The 23,349-nt window shown below is 40.7% G+C and overlaps 1 protein-coding gene across 5 annotated transcripts in view; it reads right to left on the bottom strand.

Moving 5' to 3' along the window:
- CFAP47 (cilia and flagella associated protein 47) overlaps positions 1-23,349 on the bottom strand; it is a 663,944-nt gene that overhangs the window by 138,208 nt on the left and 502,387 nt on the right. For 4 of the 5 annotated variants that reach the window (XM_075590256.1, XM_075590258.1, XM_075590257.1 and 1 more), the window contains one exon: positions 12,487-12,598. In XM_075590256.1, coding sequence (XP_075446371.1) covers positions 12,487-12,598 — 112 coding nt within the window. Of the gene's footprint in view, positions 1-4,139; positions 4,243-12,486; positions 12,599-23,349 lie in introns of all 5 variants that reach the window. The other variant, XM_075590260.1, reaches the window with a different exon arrangement.

Genomic DNA, 23,349 nt, shown 5'->3' with positions numbered 1-23,349 from the left:
AGATGTGTAGAGGAGTACTCTAGTAGCAAGGCCAAGGTTCTCAATAACCTGTTGAAGATCTAACGCGAGGAACCTCAGCAGAAGGCCGCATCTCCACGAACATCCTTCGGAGACAAGAAAACGTCCACCTGCGAGAAGGTGTTCATAGGGCTCAAGAAAAGCCTCACGGAAGCCCCTGTCTTGGCCTATGCCAATCCGGAGCAGCCGTGTGTCCTGCTTCAACAAGCTAGGGGCCGTGTTACAGATGCAGCCACGAGTATCCGAACACTTGCCTTGGAAAATCTGGGGCAATCTCCCAGTAATGCTGCAACATTTCTGTGATTTTTCTGCAACCAGACTAATGGCCTATCGGATTAACACAGCGGAGGTTCTTGCAGTCCCATTCAATATGGTGGCGCTCTGTAGCAGTGCTCGCCGCCGACCTCCGGCGACCCGCTCGCCCGGCAACAATCTTCCTGTGTTGGAAGTAAAAGGAGCAGGGAAAATATATATAGGTGCGCCGACAAGTATTCTAAAACTTACCTTAAACTTGTCTTGGAAAATCTGGGGCTATCACCAACCAAGATACAGGTACATGCTGCAACATTTCAGTTACATTTCTGCAGAGACTAATGGCCCATCAGATTAAGACAGCAGGGATCCATGGCAGTCCCATTCAGTTTGAACTTGTTGGTGATTGCCCCAGATTTTGTTTTAGAATACTCGTCGGCACTACAGTATATATATATATATATATATATATATATATATATGTATATAAGGTGGCACTGAGTGCTCATTTGCATGTCATTTCCAAGAATCCCTTGCTGCAGTGGAAGCGCTGTATGCTGGGCGATAATGGGGAAAGACAGGGTTGCAGACCTGTCTAAGACATGCAAATGAACATACAGTAATATTTACAGTTGCTATATATATATTTCTTTCTTTCTTTTAAGTTATGGTGGGTGAAAAAGGCGACAGAAAACCTCCACCATCAGAATATTTGTGTGCTCATTTGCATGTCATTTCCCAGAATCCCTTGCTGCAGTGGGAGCACTGTATGTGATGTGATAATGGTTGAAAGGCAGGGTTGCAGGCTTGTCTAAGACATGTTAATGTGCTCAAAAGTGATATTCTTTATAGGCTATATGCGAACGGTGGAGGTTTTCTGTCTCCTTTTTCACCCACCATAACTTAAAATGTATGGTAAACCTACCCAGCCTAGAAATATTTCAAAGCAAGTATAAACCAACCTCACACTGATGATACCCATCAAGGTTGAAACATGTCTGTGAGTGGTTTGTACTTGCTTTGCTAGTCCCATGCTGTGTTTAAAAGCTGTGTGAACGGCGATTCATCATCTTAAATGGGCTCCATGTGAATGGATATTCCAGGCAAAAGGTGACACATTGTGTGCTCATTTGCATGTCATTTCACAGAATTAATTGCTGCAGTGGGAGCACTGTATGCAAGGTGATAATGGTTGAAAGGCAGGGTTGCAGCCCTGTCTAAGACATGTGAATGCGCTCACAAGTGATATTCTGTATTGGATATATATATACCTACTGACCTACAGTATTGAGCACTATATATATATATATATATATATATATATATATATATATATATATATATATATATATATATATATATATGAGGCCATGTGTAAAATTGGTGTACATATCTCTTTCTCATGCTGGCAGTAAACCTGGTAAGTTACAGGGATGCCAGCAGTAATCATGGAGGTTTGCCCTCACACCCTGGTGAGGTGCCCTATGTGTGGATGGGAGTGGCTACATACTCTGAGTCCACCGTTAGTGACATCAGAGATGTGCCTGCCTCCTGAGAGATATAAGGCACAGCACTGCTCAAAGTTAGTGTGTTGGAGTAAGGAGCAGGTCTGCATTGAGACCTGGGAAAAGAGGCCCACTAGTGCTGTAACTAGTGGCCTCATTCTATATCATTCAGCATCAAGCTGTCAATGCCATACTGTGTCCAGGGACCTGGCACAGGGGTGATCTCCATGAGGGGAGAGGGGATCCCACTCCATTGGGAGGGTGTACCTTTGAAGGGATCACACGGCGAGATGTGCGGCTGAGTCAATCGCTGCGAGGGGCAGCTAGCCCATACCAAGCAACAATAAAGAATGACCTTGAGTAAAGACACTTCACTGTGTGAGTCTGGAATTACTCAGCAGGGGAAGGCACCACCACAGAGGAGTTCCTCATCAGAATCATCCCCACACAGACGCAGGGATCCTGATGAGGTGGACGCGCTGCACTGGATATAGGTAGGACTCAAGCACACTACCTCAGCTGCCTGTCTGGGTTGGCAATCCCCACACAACATCATGCGGGAGACTCAGGAGTCCTGTTGCCAACAGGTGCACCACCAGACACGACCATGTAATGGGGGCTGGTTAGACCACAGGGGCAAATGTGAGATTGGGTGGGTCAGGCCAGAGCAGAAAATCTGTTACATTTGGAGGCGCTGCTGAGATACCTGTCAACAGGACAGGCTTTTGCTAGGCACACTGGGAAACAGGAGAGTGTATGCTGCCACTTTGTGCTGTGTTGGGACGGGACCCAGGAGTAGTCAGGGGGCTGATGGAGTTTGTCAGCTCGCAGGGACAACCTAGGGGCCTGAGAGGAGTTGGAGGAGATTCAGGAGTCCTATTCCCAACAGGTGCACCACCAGAGCAGAAAATCCGTTACATATATATATATATATATATATATTGCTCAATACAGTAGGTCAGCCATGGTGCTAGAATATGATGGCTGCCTATGTTTCCTAAACTAGATATTAAAATTCATTATAAAAAAAATGGCGGCATGCATAAAGGGGACAGAATTATTGTTGAAGGAATGAGAACTACATTTTAGTGCATGATTTTGACATGCGGTATTTCCTCAAATCTAAGACGCACGTTTTTTCACATTTGCCCATTTCTGAAATCGAGATGCGTCTTACAATCGATATCATTGAAAACGGATATGGTTGCTGTACCAATCGCCGCTAATGCGAGTCAACTGAGGATCCTACGTTGTGGTATAACGTTCCTAGAATGCGATACTGCCAACCATAGCGCACCATCCATAGTGCTGAGCAGGAGGTTGCTGTTACCCTATGACAGGCCGAAGGTGCCTTCATTTAAGTTGTCATTGCCTATGCATGTGCATGGAAGGTATCCTTAATTGTCACTTAAAATATCATCAAAAAGACTTCACTATGATGCAGCAATAAAAGTACCTAAAAACATTTTTTCTGTGCAGTTAATGTAGTTTGTTATTAAATCAATGGTGCGTCTTACAAATGATGGCGTCTTAGAATCGAGGAAAAGTGGTATTTTGTTACTGTAGGTTCTGTCTAGTTATCAACTTTAAAAATATATTATTAAATTATTATATCTTCGACTTTTTATTTTATTTTTATATTGCATTGCACTGTAGCCAGGAGCCAACTTCCCATATGTACAGTACAGTACTTAGGTAATAAGTGTTCAATTTGACATTAATGTGGTCGCATTTCATTACATACTGCACTGATCACATTTCTCTTTTGTTTTGTTTGACCCCCTCTACCATTTTTAGAACATGGAACATGTTTTTATACAAGGATTTAATCCTCAATAAAAATGAATGGTGTCCTGTAGTAGTTTGCTGCTCCAAACCATAAAACTTTAGGGACAACAATGTCTTATCTATCCTCCACAAGCATGTTCAGCTATTTGTAACTAGAGCTGAAATCAAATGATTCTCTAATTTTCCTCCACCATATATTGCAATCTTATTGTATTGAGGGGTCAGCCATACTTTGTAAAGCAAAGACAAATGAATTGTTCTGCAAATATAATCCCTATGTTCAGCCTGCAACAAAGTTTGAAAAATGTAAATTAATGGAATTGTCTTTTCAAAGGGTTTTTCCATTGTAAAGCACTGCTGACATTTAAGTCGCTATTAATGAACTAGACAAACTGACAGAGCTGGAGATATTTTTAACTCTCTGGACAGTTCACTTGCAATCTGCTGGAGTTAGGAGTCATGATAATTAATTCTAGTCCATTTCTATGTTAATGACTTGCGAAACAAAAATGAACCATAAGCATTATTCTGAGAATTGTATATACATGTAGCAAGATAACAAAAATTATGACTCACATTTACAGCACATGAAGCTATAGGTTATTAACTTTCGCACAGTACTGAAGGGAATTTTGACAGTACGTGACCTCTGTGTGCTTATTATCTGGGTTAAGATATTCTACAATCATAGAAAGGTAAAACAGGTTTAATATGGAAAGGTATTCACCTTGCTTTATATAATTATGGTAATGTAACATATATTAAAAATGAAAGGGAATTGATTTATTTAGTTTCTTTCAAAAGTGTATCCATGAACTGCAGTCAAATGTAATGCATTGCAAATTAAGAATAACAATATGAATACATGAATGCATGATTGTTATTTCAAGTCACTGACTTCCTCAGAACTTGAGATGGCTATTTATTCAGCATCAGCAGTATGTTCAATTACCTCATCATAAAAACATTTTATAGAGCTTCTAAAAAGGATTTCACCTCTGCAAGTGCCTTATAAAGCAATGCTAAAAATGCAGCTAAGTATCTTGGGGCAATGTGTATCAAAATGTAAAAGTTTGCGTTTTAAACATTTGTTTTACTGTCTTCATCCCCCCCCCCCCTATTCTATGTCACTTGCAGGTTTCTATTTGGGGAGTGGGTGTAGAGAGCAGTAGGAGGAGACATTAAAAAGAAGTTATTTCATGCACGTATGAGAGTGAAATTCATCATCTGTTTTTTTTGTTGGTTTTTTTTTAAGCTATTTCTTTCCCTTTTCCATAAGCTTCCAAGCCTCTTGTAATGTTTCTAACAGCAATACAAATATCTACACAGTGGAGGAGGCTTTCTTGTAACTTCACTCCGTATAGGTAAATACAAACTGCCTGCAAATTATAACTTTTTGTTTTCCTGCCAGTTAAAATCGGACCAGGGGAAAGGGAGACCAAAAAGCGCACCAGCACAAAGGAGCAGGAAGAAACCAGAACAAAAAAATTATTAAAAGGGCACTTTAATGTGGCAAAAGACCCATCCAATGCATTTCGAACGTCGCAGCGTTCTTTTTCAAGGATAAAACACAATGTGATAACATCCATTATATACCCTCTTACCTGTGGGCCATTTTGCGCCAAAAATCAGACCTGATGACGTCATAACAGAGCGACTCAGTGCCGATCTAAGGGCAAAAGGAAGTACCAAAGGCAGTGTGGCCATTTTGGATGTGGGCAAACATAGGAACACAATAACAAAGCTTTATTGACCATTCCAGCAGAACAAAATACATTGCTGCTAACTGGACAAGCATATTTAAACGAAATAAAGCTATATTAAACTAAACTAATGCTTAATAAAGGGTACTATTATATCAAGGAAAAACATGAACAAGGTGGATTAAAAAACTAGCTGTGTTGCAACTAAGTTATATACAAAAAAAAGTTAAAAATAAAAACCTCTAGACATGATTAAAAAAAATGTGTAAGGAAAGCAAATTTAAAGACATATTACACATACATACTGCATAACACAGATTGTGTGCCTAAATCATAGGAACCAGGGAAATACAACCATTATAAAATATGAAGTATTATCCACAAGATACATCAAAGAACAATTTAAGCTTACATATTAGCATAATATTTGCATGATAAGGCATAGGTTCAAAGGTTATAATGATAAGAATATAATGTCCAATATAATGACAATTGTCTTATTTAATCTGTATTATCAACTAATTATACCATAATACGTCTATCACAAAAATGTTTACAAAAAATGTGTTAGTTGCCAGTCAATGTTCAAGCCCATAGGGAAGCGCGTTTGGAGAGTGAAGATCCAATACGCCTCCCTACGGTCCAGAAGGTTGATATGATCACCTCCTCTAGATTTAGAAATAACTGATTCAATCCCCAAAAAGGAAAAATTATTAATTCCTCCCTGACCACATTCAGTGAAATGTTTTGAGACTGGATGATTAGTGTCTCTCAATTTTATGAGCCTTAAATGCTCTAACATCCTGACCTTAAGGGCTCTAGTCGTCCTCCCCACATACCTCTTGCCACAACCACATGTTATTAGATAAATCACAAATTGACTTTTACAATTTATAAAACTGTTAATCTTAAATTCCTTATTTGGTAATCTATTCACACCATGTGGCGGTGGCAAGGCAAACTGGAAAAAACTTTTAGCGGGCTTCATGTGTTTACATGCACTACAAGAGCCACATTTGAAGGAACCCCTAGTGATAAAAGGTTTTTTGAGACCAGAAGATTTGAGTTCACTTGGTGAAACATGAGATCCAATTGTTCTCGCTCTACGATATACAAAAGTAGGACCAGAATCCACATATTTTTTAAGGACAGGGTCCATGGATAAGACATTCCAATGTTTTGAAATTATAGAGTTTACTTTTCCACCATGTTTACTAAATTGTGAAATAAAAAGAGGACATTTGTTTTTTAATTCTGTCAATCCATGTGAGTCCTGTTTAATACCAATTGTCTTAACATTGTTAGCAAGGCGAGAATCTCCAATTGGATGTGTGGGCAACAATGATGCTCTCTCTGTATGTAGTGCATTTTCAAATGCAATTGCTAAATGTGATTTGGGGTATCCCCTTTCCAAAAATCTCCTTGTAAGTTCCTCAGACTGAGAAAGGAAACCATTCATAGTGGAACAATTCCTTCTCAGTCTGAGGAACTGTCCCCTTGGTATGGCCTTTATGACATGGGATGGGTGGCAGCTGTCCGCCCTAAGAAAGGTGTTCCTGGCATTTTGCTTCCTATAAACATCCGTTTGGATTTTTTTGTCTATGTCTACAAATAATTGTAGATCCAGAAATTCAATGTGATGGAAATGAAAATTTAATGTAAATCTTAGATTGTAAAGATTATTATTAAGATAAGATACAAAAGTGTGAAGTGTAGTGACATCCCCCCTCCAAATAATAATTAGGTCGTCCACAAATCTTTTATAAAAAACAATATTGTGACGAAATAAATTAGTGCTCGAATAAATAAAAAGTGCTTCCCACCATCCCATAAATAAGTTCGCAAAAGAAGGAGCAAAACTTGTACCCATAGCAGTGCCAATAAGTTGCAAATAAAACTTACCATTAAATGTGAAAAAGTTGTGCGTGAGTAAAAAGTGTATAGCGTCCAAAATAAAAGCCGATTGAAAAATTGATATTTCTGGTATCTCAATAAATTGGCGGACCGCTGCCAAACCATGGTCATGTTGTATAACAGAATACAGAGAGGTAACATCAAGTGTTACCCACAGGTAATCATTACCCCATTTAACATTTTTGATCTGATCAAGAAGATCACCAGAGTCCCGTATAAATGAGGGCAATTTCCTAACAAATGGCTGAAGAAAACCATTAACATATCTTGACAGACCATCTCCCAAAGATCCAATACTAGAGACAATGGGACGACCTGGAGGGTCGACCAATGTCTTGTGGATCTTTGGGAGATGGTGGAAGATAGGAATAATGGGATGAGATGGAATAATGAATTTAACCTCGTCCTTCGACAGAACTTCCATAATAACACCTGAGTCAACCAGTTCTACAAGGAACTCCAAGAATTGCGGTGTGGGGTCGGCGGATAGTACACGATAGGACCGGCCATCATCCAGTTGGCGTAATGCCTCCCTGATGTAACCGTCTCTGCCCTGCACCACCACCGCACCCCCCTTGTCCGCACTCTTAATGACCAATGCAGAATTATTTTTCAAAGATTTTAAAGCTAAACGTTCACTTTGATTCAAATTGTCATGATCTATATAGGATAGGGAAAATCCCTGAGCTAGAAGACGAAGGTCTCTTATAACCAGATTTTCAAACATAGTCAGAAATTGACCCTTGACATGAGTGGGGTAGAACACAGAACTCCTTTTTAGGCCTGAATTCCATTCAGAAAATGTAGGAATATTAACATCATCAACCGTCTGTTCAGATAAAAGATCATTCATATCTTGCAGGGTACAAAAATCATTAAATGTATGTAAAGCAATAGATACCGGAGGAACAGAGTCAGATGAGGGGACATCACTCTCGGTAGCGTGTGATGGCCCCCCATCTAAATCCTCATCTCCGGTCGACCTAGTAACATTTGGAATAAAATTGTCAAAAAACTTTTTCAAGGATAATTTACGAACAAACTTATACACATCAATAGTGGTTTCGAACAAATTAAAGTTCATTGAAGGTGAAAATTTTAGGCCTTTATCCAGTAGTGACAACTCTGTAGGAGAGAGAGCAGTTCCTGAAATATTTATAACATTAGATATAGAATGAGAGGTAGAGGCAGTTTCTGCATCTGAAACATCAGATTCGCCACTCTGATAATCCATCATTCATTCAGTTTAAATCTACTCCCAATAAGTCCATTTTAAAATCTAAGAATGTGGATTATCAGAGTGGCGAATCTGATGTTTCAGATGCAGAAACTGCCTCTACCTCTCATTCTGTATCTTTTGTCAATACATTTGAGAATGATGATCATCATGGTCGTGGAGCTCCATCTAGGGGGCGAGGGAGGGGTGGACGCACCTTTTGGGGTCAACCACCTAGGTCCCAGGATGCTTTTTCTTATCAAAATGTTAATCAACAGAGACAGCAACAGCAACAACCAAAATCTTTCCCTTTATTTCAAAAGGACACAAGAGAATCAGAAGAGGGAAGAGGGGGGGGAGGAGGAGGGGGCTACAGGTCTGCCTCCAAAAGGAAGAAGTTTTGAATGATATATCTAATGTTATAAATATTTCAGGAACTGCTCTCTCTCCTACAGAGTTGTCACTACTGGATAAAGGCCTAAAATTTTCACCTTCAATGAACTTTAATTTGTTCGAAACCACTATTGATGTGTATAAGTTTGTTCGTAAATTATCCTTGAAAAAGTTTTTTGACAATTTTATTCCAAATGTTACTAGGTCGACCGGAGATGAGGATTTAGATGGGGGGCCATCACACGCTACCGAGAGTGATGTCCCCTCATCTGACTCTGTTCCTCCGGTATCTATTGCTTTACATACATTTAATGATTTTTGTACCCTGCAAGATATGAATGATCTTTTATCTGAACAGACGGTTGATGATGTTAATATTCCTACATTTTCTGAATGGAATTCAGGCCTAAAAAGGAGTTCTGTGTTCTACCCCACTCATGTCAAGGGTCAATTTCTGACTATGTTTGAAAATCTGGTTATAAGAGACCTTCGTCTTCTAGCTCAGGGATTTTCCCTATCCTATATAGATCATGACAATTTGAATCAAAGTGAACGTTTAGCTTTAAAATCTTTGAAAAATAATTCTGCATTGGTCATTAAGAGTGCGGACAAGGGGGGTGCGGTGGTGGTGCAGGGCAGAGACGGTTACATCAGGGAGGCATTACGCCAACTGGATGATGGCCGGTCCTATCGTGTACTATCCGCCGACCCCACACCGCAATTCTTGGAGTTCCTTGTAGAACTGGTTGACTCAGGTGTTATTATGGAAGTTCTGTCGAAGGACGAGGTTAAATTCATTATTCCATCTCATCCCATTATTCCTATCTTCCACCATCTCCCAAAGATCCACAAGACATTGGTCGACCCTCCAGGTCGTCCCATTGTCTCTAGTATTGGATCTTTGGGAGATGGTCTGTCAAGATATGTTAATGGTTTTCTTCAGCCATTTGTTAGGAAATTGCCCTCATTTATACGGGACTCTGGTGATCTTCTTGATCAGATCAAAAATGTTAAATGGGGTAATGATTACCTGTGGGTAACACTTGATGTTACCTCTCTGTATTCTGTTATACAACATGACCATGGTTTGGCAGCGGTCCGCCAATTTATTGAGATACCAGAAATATCAATTTTTCAATCGGCTTTTATTTTGGACGCTATACACTTTTTACTCACGCACAACTTTTTCACATTTAATGGTAAGTTTTATTTGCAACTTATTGGCACTGCTATGGGTACAAGTTTTGCTCCTTCTTTTGCGAACTTATTTATGGGATGGTGGGAAGCACTTTTTATTTATTCGAGCACTAATTTATTTCGTCACAATATTGTTTTTTATAAAAGATTTGTGGACGACCTAATTATTATTTGGAGGGGGGATGTCACTACACTTCACACTTTTGTATCTTATCTTAATAATAATCTTTACAATCTAAGATTTACATTAAATTTTCATTTCCATCACATTGAATTTCTGGATCTACAATTATTTGTAGACATAGACAAAAAAATCCAAACGGATGTTTATAGGAAGCAAAATGCCAGGAACACCTTTCTTAGGGCGGACAGCTGCCACCCATCCCATGTCATAAAGGCCATACCAAGGGGACAGTTCCTCAGACTGAGAAGGAATTGTTCCACTATGAATGGTTTCCTTTCTCAGTCTGAGGAACTTACAAGGAGATTTTTGGAAAGGGGATACCCCAAATCACATTTAGCAATTGCATTTGAAAATGCACTACATACAGAGAGAGCATCATTGTTGCCCACACATCCAATTGGAGATTCTCGCCTTGCTAACAATGTTAAGACAATTGGTATTAAACAGGACTCACATGGATTGACAGAATTAAAAAACAAATGTCCTCTTTTTATTTCACAATTTAGTAAACAAAGTGGAAAAGTAAACTCTATAATTTCAAAACATTGGAATGTCTTATCCATGGACCCTGTCCTTAAAAAATATGTGGATTCTGGTCCTACTTTTGTATATCGTAGAGCGAGAACAATTGGATCTCATGTTTCACCAAGTGAACTCAAATCTTCTGGTCTCAAAAAACCTTTTATCACTAGGGGTTCCTTCAAATGTGGCTCTTGTAGTGCATGTAAACACATGAAGCCCGCTAAAAGTTTTTTCCAGTTTGCCTTGCCACCGCCACATGGTGTGAATAGATTACCAAATAAGGAATTTAAGATTAACAGTTTTATAAATTGTAAAAATCAATTTGTGATTTATCTAATAACATGTGGTTGTGGCAAGAGGTATGTGGGGAGGACGACTAGAGCCCTTAAGGACAGGATGTTAGAGCATTTAAGGCTCATAAAATTGAGAGACACTAATCATCCAGTCTCAAAACATTTCACTGAATGTGGTCAGGGAGGAATTAATAATTTTTCCTTTTTGGGGATTGAATCAGTTATTTCTAAATCTAGAGGAGGTGATCATATCAACCTTCTGGACCGTAGGGAGGCGTATTGGATCTTCACTCTCCAAACGCGCTTCCCTATGGGCTTGAACATTGACTGGCAACTAACACATTTTTTGTAAACATTTTTGTGATAGACGTATTATGGTATAATTAGTTGATAATACAGATTAAATAAGACAATTGTCATTATATTGGACATTATATTCTTATCATTATAACCTTTGAACCTATGCCTTATCATGCAAATATTATGCTAATATGTAAGCTTAAATTGTTCTTTGATGTATCTTGTGGATAATACTTCATATTTTATAATGGTTGTATTTCCCTGGTTCCTATGATTTAGGCACACAATCTGTGTTATGCAGTATGTATGTGTAATATGTCTTTAAATTTACTTTCCTTACACATTTTTTTTAATCATGTCTAGAGGTTTTTATTTTTAACTTTTTTTTGTATATAACTTAGTTGCAACACAGCTAGTTTTTTAATCCACCTTGTTCATGTTTTTCCTTGATATAATAGTACCCTTTATTAAGCATTAGTTTAGTTTAATATAGCTTTATTTCATTTAAATATGCTTGTCCAGTTAGCAGCAATGTATTTTGTTCTGCTGGAATGGTCAATAAAGCTTTGTTATTGTGTTCCTATGTTTGCCCACATCCAAAATGGCCACACTGCCTTTGGTACTTCCTTTTGCCCTTAGATCGGCACTGAGTCGCTCTGTTATGACGTCATCAGGTCTGATTTTTGGCGCAAAATGGCCCACAGGTAAGAGGGTATATAATGGATGTTATCACATTGTGTTTTATCCTTGAAAAAGAACGCTGCGACGTTCGAAATGCATTGGATGGGTATTTTGCCACATTAAAGTGCCCTTTTAATAATTTTTTTGTTCTGGTTTCTTCCTGCTCCTTTGTGCTGGTGCGCTTTTTGGTCTCCCTTTTCCCTGTATTGCATTGAGTAGCTGCACAGCCTGCCTGCCTGCCCTACCAGGATGTGAGTATTTGCATATTTTTCAGGGGAACCTGCCAATGAGACTGATGGTAAGTGGGTTGCACCACACACCACCTGTCTTCAGGAGGATAGTACCCATTATATGACACAATAGGTACTATATCAATTGTTAGTACCCTGGTACAGTGGTCTGGCTTATTATCATTTTGAGATATACCTGCATTTGAGCGCTTCAGCTATTTTCCATATTAAAATCGGACCAGGGCCTTGATATGAACAATTAACATGAAAGAGTCCCTGCAATAACTTACTGGCTTCTTCGGATCCACTTCCACTAAAAAATTATCGGGATTGCTGTTGCTAGTTTCTAGTTCCATGGTCTCATGTGTAGTATTAGGCAATGCAATACAGAGACGTGCCCATCTGTAGGAAGTAAAGGAAAACAAAAGACAAGCTCAAGTAGCAGTTGACAGTTTGCATTTCTTAGCAAAAACCTATATACCAAGACAGCTTCCAACAGCAAACACCAATGGGTCCAAAGAAGTAAGTCGATGCAGATATAGGTTAAGTAGTTGTTTATGGAGAATAGAGCCAAAGCATTCATCTGCACTACTTCAATCAAAATGATAGTTATTTTTCTTCGCTGCCCTTTGATGCTGTGCTGATCCCTATGTTTAGTATTTTAGCTGCGCTAATAATTGCTGAGATACTGAGCCTCAAAACAAGAAGATTCCAGGAATTACATACACTACAGTACATACCATGGGCTGCCAGAGAAATCAATGAAGCTAAAATCAAACAGAAAAATATCAATAAATCTTTCAACTTTGCAATTAACTAAATGTTACAGTCGGGGGAACATGGCTGTATCTTGATTTGAACTTGGCAGTAACTACATTTCCCATAGAATTTCAAAATTGCAGCCTAACTCAGATAGTTAATTATAGATATAAATTGGCATCACTTTTGCTTATTACATGCTTTACTGTCAATAGTCTATCAGTTTTGAATTTCTGGGAAAAAACCCTGAAACAAAATCATTTTTCTGCCACCTCAAAAATGGCCATGGTTGTGACTTTTCAAGAAAATGCCTCAAATCACTGCAATTTTTAAATCACTGCAGCAGTTTACCTCATTTAAGTACTGTATTATGTATCTAAAAAAAAAAGTAAGGAATACTATGAGATTTATTTTGAAAAGCAATTAAACATAGTCTGGGTTGTAAAAGAAACAATACAAACTAAACAAAATATTAAATACCATAGCATTGTGTGGTGCAAATCCAATATATATTATGCTAATGGGACTGAGACTTTAAAGGGCATCATAAATAGAGAAGAATAATTAGCTGATTCTCCATGCAATTGTGAAATTCAGTAAAACCGTATTATATAAAAAATCTTCAACTAAAATATTAATTTATCCAATTTATATGCACAAAGCAAATCTTATAGACTCCCACAAAGAATACTGCTCTGGACCTGGCTAAGGCAGTCAGTGGTGGCCGGCACAGTGCACATCTGACATTCCTGCACTGCACTTGCCAACATACTGAAGTGGAATCAAAACAACCATACAGTATGCAATTTAATTACTTCAGTTACCTCCCAGTTTTGGACTATTGCCTTGCTCTTTCTTCTTTACCTCTGCTCTCTCACTATCACTTTTGTCTCTATCCCTAACTTGTACACTATCCCCACCCAAACTCTCCTACATCCTCATATCATATTATCTACAGACATTTCACTAATTTTTCATCCATCAGCTTCATCTACTTCTTACCCTGTCATCTAAAAAAATGCAGTAATTTCCTCCCCTATTTCTCTCTTCCTCTCCTTGCTAATACTCCTGCTCTGCAGCAATATACAGTAGAGGCAGCGATTATTCTAACAAAAACCAGTGACAATTCCCCAAAAGACCCAGGTACACCCAGGTACATTCTGAATACATGCCTTAAACTTTCCTTAAACTAGCCCCAGCATTTCTGCATTGATTAATGGCCTATCAGATTAACAGCGGGGGTCCCTGGCGGTCCCATTCAAACTGAATTGGACTGCCAGGGATCCCTGCTGTGTTAATCCTATGGGTCGTTAGTCAATGCAGAAATGCCTTAAACTTGCCTCAAACTAGCCCAGAACATACCCAGCACATACCCTGAATGTAACCCGGCTAGTTTAAAGCAAATGTTAGAATAAGCGTTGCCTCTACTGTACCTCATTCCTGGCCCTATCCACATACCAAACTTCAAACGTCCCATGCAAACTCCGTGCAATCCAGATATCACCTCCCCTTTCCATCCCCTTTTCTTGTGCACAATCGTCTGTTATAATCTTGACTTGCACCAATCCTTCAATCCTTGATATATTGCTTTTACAACTCTCTCAACTTTCTACTCATTGCAGAATAATGGCTAAGCCCCTCAGACACTGGCTCCCCTGCTAGAATCTCCTGTAGTGGCTTTACCGCCACATCCCTTGACCTGAAGAAAAAGAGAGGTGATGTAGGTATCTTACTTTCTTAACACTGCAAATTTCAAATTATCAACCCCTTTCTGTCCCTTTCATTCACCTTCTTTGAAGTCCATGCTGTCTGTCTCTTCTCTTCCCTCTCCATCAGTCTTGCTATTATCGCCCGCATGGACCAACCTCTCAATTTCTTGACAACCTGGCTGTCTTGCTTTCCTGTTTCCTCTCTTCTGACACACTCTAATCCTGGGTGACTTTATCATTCCTATTGCTGCCTCCCAACTTTTCTCTTTAACTGCACGCTTTGGTGTCTCTCAGTGGACTACTTCTGCTTCTCAATATAATGGTCACTCCCTTGACCTCGTGTTCTCCTGTTTCTGCTTAGTCTCTAACTTTTGAAACTCACCCTTCCCAAGAGTATTTCGGCACCCTGTGCGAACCTTCAGCCCCACCCTTTCCCCCTTGAACTTTCAGATTTAAAAACATTTTTTATGCCCTCTCACATCATAATTACTATACAGACAGTAGACAATACAAAAACAACACTTCACCTCTAGTTTTGAAGATTGAGAAATGGTCTTATCACCAAAGACATTAAATAAAGACAATAAAAGCCATTCAAAGCTTTTGTTTACCACAGAAGAGTTACAATTAAAAAACATACTTATACAGTACTTTTAGTGTAAATCTCCAACCAATTAAACATGCCAGTGTTCTTAATTTGTCCTAAACAAGATTTTTTAACCTTTGTCAAGAGCCACATAGTTAGCTATAGATCATCCATACAATGTGTTTATTTATGTAGAACTAATTATGCTAATTTGGATTGTTGCAAACATTACTCGGAGTTAATGAAGCAGTAAGCCATGAAGATTTTAAAATCCATGCAAACATTTTAAAACAGTTTCTTCTAACTATCTTCTTTAAGAAATGAAGAAACATAATTTGCATGCATAGAGTTGGCCGCTGAAATTAATTTTTTTGTTTCGTTAGAAATTTATTTTTAACAGTTATGAAACTGCTGCGGTTCTACAGAATGAAATAACCCTATCTGTGGCTATTCTGAAATATTTTATATTTTTCACCTAGTAATCCAAAACATAATTTGTAAAATAATAATCAACAAGTATTTGAGCAACATCATGGTTCCTAGTAAGTGGGTAAGTAGAGAATTGTTTTATGAATTCCTGTAAGGCTAGGCTTTGTTATGCTACTAGTTTTTGCCCCCTGTCCTGTTTTCCTTTTTGTTACCCAGAGCCTCTTCCCCTGCCTCGTTTATGCCTTTTCTTTGTAAATCTCCCCTTTTTTTTTTGCATCTTTTTGTTTCCGTATGAGCAGTACAGGCATCGCAGTGTTTCGGTCTGCAGCAGCCCTTTCTAGAGAATGGCCTTATATTCCAAAATATGGCTCACGATGTATTTAGAGCAGAAGGCGTCAATGCTAATTTTTCATTTTTATTTTTTTTTGAAAGGGTAAACAGAGGGGGGGCCAGGGAGACCATTTACAATGCCTCAACCAATGGGCAGTTTCTCAGGTGTGCACAATATGGTTGCCAGGGTCACCCTTGCACTGGTGGCCAATAGAAAGCTGCAATGTCATCAGATGATGACATTGCCAAAATCTGCTCATGAGACTTTAATATCTATAGGGAATAAGGGGCAACATTGAAACAAAAGTTATAAGTGGATGCTCATTATGAGTGGGGGTATGAGTTGACAGGGGGGAAGGGTGGCGTTGTCACAGGTGTGTCAAATAAGCTTCCTTAAAGAGGGGAGTTTTCAGGAAATGTTTACAAATCTGAAAGCTGGGAAGAGTCTGAAGGTGCATTGTGAGGAATTCAAAAATATAGGGTACACCACTGGAGAAATCTTGTAGGCGGGAGCGAAAGGAGATTATGAGAGTTGAGAGGTATGGTCTTGGGCACTGTAGAGGGGGTGTTAAGGGGAGTGTTAGGAGTTGATGGCGGAACTGTAAGGGAGGTCATCATTGTTGAAGACTTTGTGTGACAGAGCTAGGATTTTAAATGTAATTCTAGAGCATATGGGAATCCAGTGTACGGATTAGCGTAGTGGAGCAGCAGATGTAGAGTGGAAAGTGAGGTACAGTAGATGAGTTTGGCAGCAGCATTTTGGATTGATTGGAGTGCAGACAGTCCAGTAAGGGAAATGCCAACTAGGAGAAGGATGCAGTAGTCAATATTTTATTGCAGAGGTGACAGTAGAAGAGGGAAATATTAGGAGTTCTGTTTTGGATATGTTAAGCTTCAGGTTGTGGTTGGACAAGGACGATATAGCAGAGAGACAGCTGGTGACATGAGTTTGAAATGAAGAGGAAGATTTGAGTGTCATCAGCATAGATATCATACTGAAAGTAAAATGAGGAGTGCTCGACAAATCCAATCGATTTTGCCAGCTGGCGATCCGTCATGAATGCCCAAGCAGTGCACACGGTTCTCCTACAATTCCACTAATCCCCCTACCTGATTGGTCTGGTGCGCTTCCAGGACTTTTTTTGGCGGGGGAGGGGGGTCACCCAGCCACGCACTGAGCCGTGAAGCCCACCCTTTATTATCAATCCTGCAAAGAGCAGGTAAGCAATGTCCATATCCTTTCTTGCCCTCTATGCCACACCCCTGGTCTCCCCTGCCCCCCCTGGACTTCCCTTGCCCCTTCTTGACTCCCCATGGCCCCCCCTGGTCCCCCAATGGCCTCCACAGGACCCTCCACAGCCTCCCATGGACACCCCCAGGTCTCCCCTGCCCCCCCCACTGCTCCCTTACGCCCCCCGGTCTCCCCTGATCCCTCACCTGATCCCCCTGCCCCCCCAGGTCTCCTCTGGCCCCCCCACTGCTCCCCCATTGCTCTCCCATGCCCCCGGTCTCTCACCTGGTCTCCCCTGGCCACCCCAGGCCCACCCTGACACCCCACTGCTCCCCTGTCCCCCTGGCTCCCCACAGCCCCCACGGATCACCCCATGTCCCCCACCTGGTCTTCCCTAGCCCCCTGGCTTCCCCTTGACCCCCTTTGCACCACACAGCCTCCCCTGCCCCACACCTTGGTCTCCACTGCCTTCTCTGGTCCCCCATGACCTCCCCTGGTCTCCCCTGGCCCCCCACGGCCCTTCCGGACCCCACCTAAAGCATCCCCTGGACCCACCCTGCCCCTCCCATGGCCTCCCCTGCCACCCCATGGCTCCCCCACGGTCCCCCCTGGTCTCCCCTGGCCCCCTGACAGCCCCCCGGGCTCCCCTAAACCCCCCTGGTCTCCACTGGCCCCTGGTCTCCACACGGCCTGCACTTGATACCCCATGGCCTCCTCTGGTCTTCCCTGGCCCCCCCGGCCTCTCCTGGACCAGTCCTAATCTCCCCTAGCCTCTCTTGGACCCCCCTGGCCTCCCGACCCTCCCCATGTCTCCTCCGGCCCCCTTTTGGTCTCACCTCACCCCCCCTTGTCCCTTCCTTCCCCCTCTTGGTCTCCCCTGGCCCCCATTTCTCCAGTCAGTCACCCATCCACCCAGTCAGTCATAGTCACCCACCCATGAGTCAGTCATAGTCACCCACCCACGAGTCAGTCATAGTCACCCACCCACGAGTCAGTCATCCACCCAGTCCGTCAGTCACCCACCCACTCAGTCAGTCAAGATCAATCACACACCTAGTCAGTCACCCCCTCCGTCACCCACCCCCTCCGTAATCCACCCCCTGTCACCCTCTTTCTCTCTATGTCACCCTCCGTCTCTCACACACACTCTCTCTCTCACACACTCTCTATCTCTCACACTCTGGATCTGGATATCTTATTTACCCTATATATCTTAACTGCCTTATACCTACATCGAAATAGCCTATACTGCTTTCTTCCAGACTCTAAAGACATTGGAAACCCCTTTAAACTAGAAGACAGGTAGGGAACACCTCCCCTCCAATATATAACATTGCGGGAATGAGGGTACATGGACATTGAGGGACTGCGGATCAGGTAAGATCCCAGGTGGGATTGCTGCTTTAGAAAATTGTGAAGCAGGGGCATCCAGACACTGGTTAAGGGGTTCAGGAAACTAGTCATTCACATCTGGCTTTTTTTTCTAGATTAGTGAGGTCATCTGACACACACACACACACACACACACACACACACACACACACACACACACACACACACCCTATTATATCAAAAACGAATGTTGTTATTAGTTCTTACTAGGAATTTATTCAATTTCTTTTTTTAAAGGCAGGGCTAGGGGTGGGGCTAGGTGGCGAGTAGATGTTTTTGGTTGGGAGACTTGATTTTTGTGTGATTTGTTAAGCATTGCAAATGATTATATAAATTCACCAAGATATGTGGTATAGAGTGAGAAGGGCAGAGGGCGTAACACAGAGCCTCTTGGGACCTAAAAAAAATGGAAATGGAGAGAAGTAGAGATGTGTGAACTTTTTCCAAAAGTTTTTATTTATCAAAAATCAAACTTTTTTAAAAAATTTACCAAGTAAAACTCTCCACACCCTAAAATATAGATTTTTTTTTCTCACTCCCACCCCATATTTCAGGGCACATTCTGACCAATCTTTAAAGAGAAAAAAGGTTCAAATGCATGAGTAGCCTTCTCTGGGGCTGATAGTGAAAAAGAGAGAATAAACCCAATAATACTGATGCTACCAGAGTCACATTTATGGTACTAAATGGAAATGACCCACAATCCACTTCAAAAATCAAAAGGCACCTCACTATATTGTTTGATATAAAGTCATATATGGGATAATATAAATAGACTCACCCTGGGTGGGGGGCTAGTATGCAGGATGGAGCTAGGTGCACGAAATGATGTGTCCACCAACACCTCACACATGAACCCGATGAAACCACAAGCTGCTGCCCTTACCATGCCCGGTGTCTGTATTATCCTTGTATCCAGCTAAGAGACTGTTCCATGAAGAAATAAGAAGCTGGTATGTTTGAGCGTTTAGTGGAACGGGACTTACGCTTATTAACCCAAGGATTTACATGTTCTAATGTTTATTCTGGTAATTTGACTCACAGTGAGATTAGACAGATTGATGGTATAAAAAAGAACTATGATATTGTTTAGAAAAATGCTGATAAGGGGGGAGCGCTTGTAATTATGTCCACAGAACAATATAGACGAGAAGCACTGAGACAGTTGCAGGACGCCACCTCTTATCAGCATCTTGCGGGCAATCTTACATCCAAATATCTTTCGGAATTATTGGAATTTGTCAGAATTCTTAATGTTATCAGTTGTAAAGAATTTGAATTTCTTAACTGTCCACATCCCATGACCCCTGTTTTCCATCATCTCCCGAAGATCCATAAGTCGCTGGTAGACCCTCCTGGTCGACCAATAGTAGCGAGTATCGGATCTTTGGGAGATGGGTTGTCGCGGTATGTGGACAGGTTCTTGCAACCCCTGGTGACACGATTACCTTCATTTGTCAGAGACACAGCGGATTTGATTGTCAATTTACAGGAGCTCACATGGCACAAAGATTATAGGTGGGTCACATTAGATGTGACCTCCCTCTACTCTATTATAGAACACAAGCATGGTCTCACAGCTATAGAACACTACCTTGATCTTTCTAATTTATCTGTTTCGCATTGCACTTTCTTATTACAATCTATTTCATTTTTACTCACTCACAATTATTTTTTGTTTGATTCTCACTTTTACTTACAGTTATTGGGCACTGCAATGGGCACAAGTTTTGCACCATCATACGCTAATTTGTTTATGGGTTTTTGGGAGTCCCGGTTTATTTTTCACAGTGATCATTCTTTTCGTCATAATATTGTCTTTTATAAGAGATATATTGATAATCTAATTTTGGTATGGAAGGGTAATGAACACACACTTTTTTCTTTTATTGATTACTTAAACACGAATGATTTAAATATTAAATTTACCTTTGAGCACAATCTTAACCACATTCACTACTTGGATTTGCTCCTGTATATTGACATTAATATGCGCATTCAGACTGACATCTACCGAAAAGAAAACTCCAGGAATACACTCCTTAGTGCACAAAGTTGTCATCCACGGTCATTGATTAGGAGTATTCCTGGAGCCCAATTTATGAGGTTAAAGAGACTGTGCTCTGACAATGAGGTCTTTCTGTCTCGATCAAAGGAAATGTCTAATAGGTTCCTAGCCAGGGGTTATTCTGCCAAAGATGTATCAGTGGCGTTTGATAAAGCAAATGTTATGGATAGAAATGCCCTTATTTGTAAACAAAGAAAATCCTTGTACAACAGAGGGAAAACCAATGTTTCATACTCTAATGAAACTAAAAGTCCATACTTTATTACGACTTATAATCAACAATCACAACAAATTTGTAATATTATTTCTAAACATTGGCATACCCTCTTGCTGGACAATGATATCCGTTCAATCGTTCAAGGTGGCCCTAGATTCACCTACCGCAAAGCCAAAACATTGGCTTTCCATCTGTCACCAAGTATGTTCAATACTAGGTCTAACTTTCCCAATGTTAGAAGCATCCCTAAAGGATTTTTCAAATGTGGCAAATGCTCAATGTGCAAATATGCGTTTCCTGCCAAATTTATCATGTATCATAACAACTCAAGAAAATATTACATCAATAATTTTCTTAACTGCAATATTAGTTTTGTTATATACGTTCTTTATTGTAATTGTGGACTAAGATATGTAGGTCGCACTAAGAGACCCCTCAAGGTCAGAATAGCAGAGCATGTACGTCTCATTAAAAATGGCGACTTATTTCACCCAGTGGCCAGACACTTTTCTCAATGTCCTAATGGAGGCATTGACAATTTTTCATTCTCTGCTATTGAACATATACCCATTCATCCAAGGGGCGGCGACAGAGAAAACACACTTAACAAACAAGAGATGTATTGGATATACACTCTCAACACTCTCCACCCACACAGCATTAACATGGATTGGGAGTTGAAACACTTCCTTTAAACTGGTGGGATCTGGGGGAGTGTGTGAGAGTGTTCTCCAATACACCGTGTCTCTCTCATATTCACATTATTTACTTTTAGTGCTACAATTTTTGGTTATATATATTCTTAAAGATTTTTTAGTTAGGTTTCAGTTACACATTTATTATAATGATCTTTCTATATAAATTACATTTATCATTAATATTTTCAATCTTTAATATACATATCCTCAGCTTCATTTCAGGTCCTTATGTGTTTATTCTAATTAATATATATATTTGTCTCATGCTTCATATCATGTTCTTTCTTTGTTTTTAATATGTTTGTATTTACATGTGTTTTTTATTTTTAATACCATGTATTCTGTTTCACACAGACCCTCCTTATAGGGACTCTTTCAGTGGCTATCAGCTCATTAGTCTGATTGGACAATTCTAAAACAGAAACCTGCTTTGGCAATCAGAGGGAAGTACTACCTATTAAAGGGAGTCTGTGTGATAAGGATCTTTACTCTTTGATAAAGTTCCATCCAGGAACGAAACGCATCAGAGTGTCCTTTCTGTGATGTGCAGCATGTTCTATTAAAGCTGATTTTATTTTTATTACTTTTGGCTGAACTCCAATTGCTGTGACCGCTCTACTTGCTATTTTTTGTCTGGGGCTGAGGATAGAGTATGGTTGTATAAAGAGATTGGCAGGTTAGGACAGGAAAAGGTGGAGAGAGGAAGAGGAGAGGTTCTAATGATAACAAAAATTGGAGGGGTCTAAAGCAGGGGTGCGCAATCTTTCTATGCTGCACGCCCCCCCCCCCCCACCTGCTTCCTTCCCTGCTCGTGCCCCCCTCCCCCATACCTTACCTTGTCTCCAGGTTTTCAGCGTCAAATGACGTTGCGGGGTCACGCCATCACAAACCATTAGGCGACTTAGGCAGGCAACAGTGGTGGGTTCAGAGGAGGAGGATGGTGTGCATGGAGCAGGGCGGCGGCAGAGATGAGCGGTAGCGCAAGAGGAAGAGCATGGGAGAAGACAAGGATTGCAGCAGAGATGGGCGGCAGCATGAGAGTGGGACCATGGGAGCAGAGGATGATGCCTGGAGAGGAGCGCACCCCAGTGGTCTGACCCAGAAATCTTCACTGATGTGTCTGCCATTGCTATAGCACTACTATTAGGAAAGCTCTAATGTGTTGTGTCGATGATATGGACTTAAAATGTCTCCCCGTTGCTAGACACTTTAAAGAACAGAGCCATTCCTTGGCCATGCTCAGATGCATGCCTATCTTTCAGGTCCCTGTACCCATACGGGGTGGTGACAGGAGCAAAATCTTGTTACAACAGCAGGCCAGACTCATTTATGAATTATGGACATTATCACCTGGTGGCCTAAATGAGGAGTTAAAATTGGGGTGTTTTCTTTGATTGCTCTTTATTGCTGAATTTGCATGTGTTTGTTTTTAGGATCATCTCTATTTATTATTTTTTACCATCTGTGATTTCAAATGTTCACCATAGCTTCACTTCCCTTGCACAATATTCACTTCCCTTGTTCTCTATGTATGAAGATGCATTTGCACGCCTTTGATTTGTCCCTCCCAACCATTCATACCCCTGCTCTCGCTTTTAACAGCCAGCAGTTTTTCTATAAGTCATGGCTACATATTGTCAAGGATTGGACTTCGGCTGAAGTGGATTCCAGTGGCAGGATCAGCAGGGAGCGAAGTCAGGAAACAAGCAGGGGTCCGAGGCAGGCGGCAGGTAG

The sequence above is a fragment of the Ascaphus truei genome, chromosome 3, assembly GCF_040206685.1.
Source record: "Ascaphus truei isolate aAscTru1 chromosome 3, aAscTru1.hap1, whole genome shotgun sequence".
Taxonomy (NCBI): domain Eukaryota; kingdom Metazoa; phylum Chordata; class Amphibia; order Anura; family Ascaphidae; genus Ascaphus; species Ascaphus truei.
The sequence above is the reverse complement of the archived record's forward strand: the minus strand, read 5'-3'. Positions and strand labels throughout refer to the sequence as shown.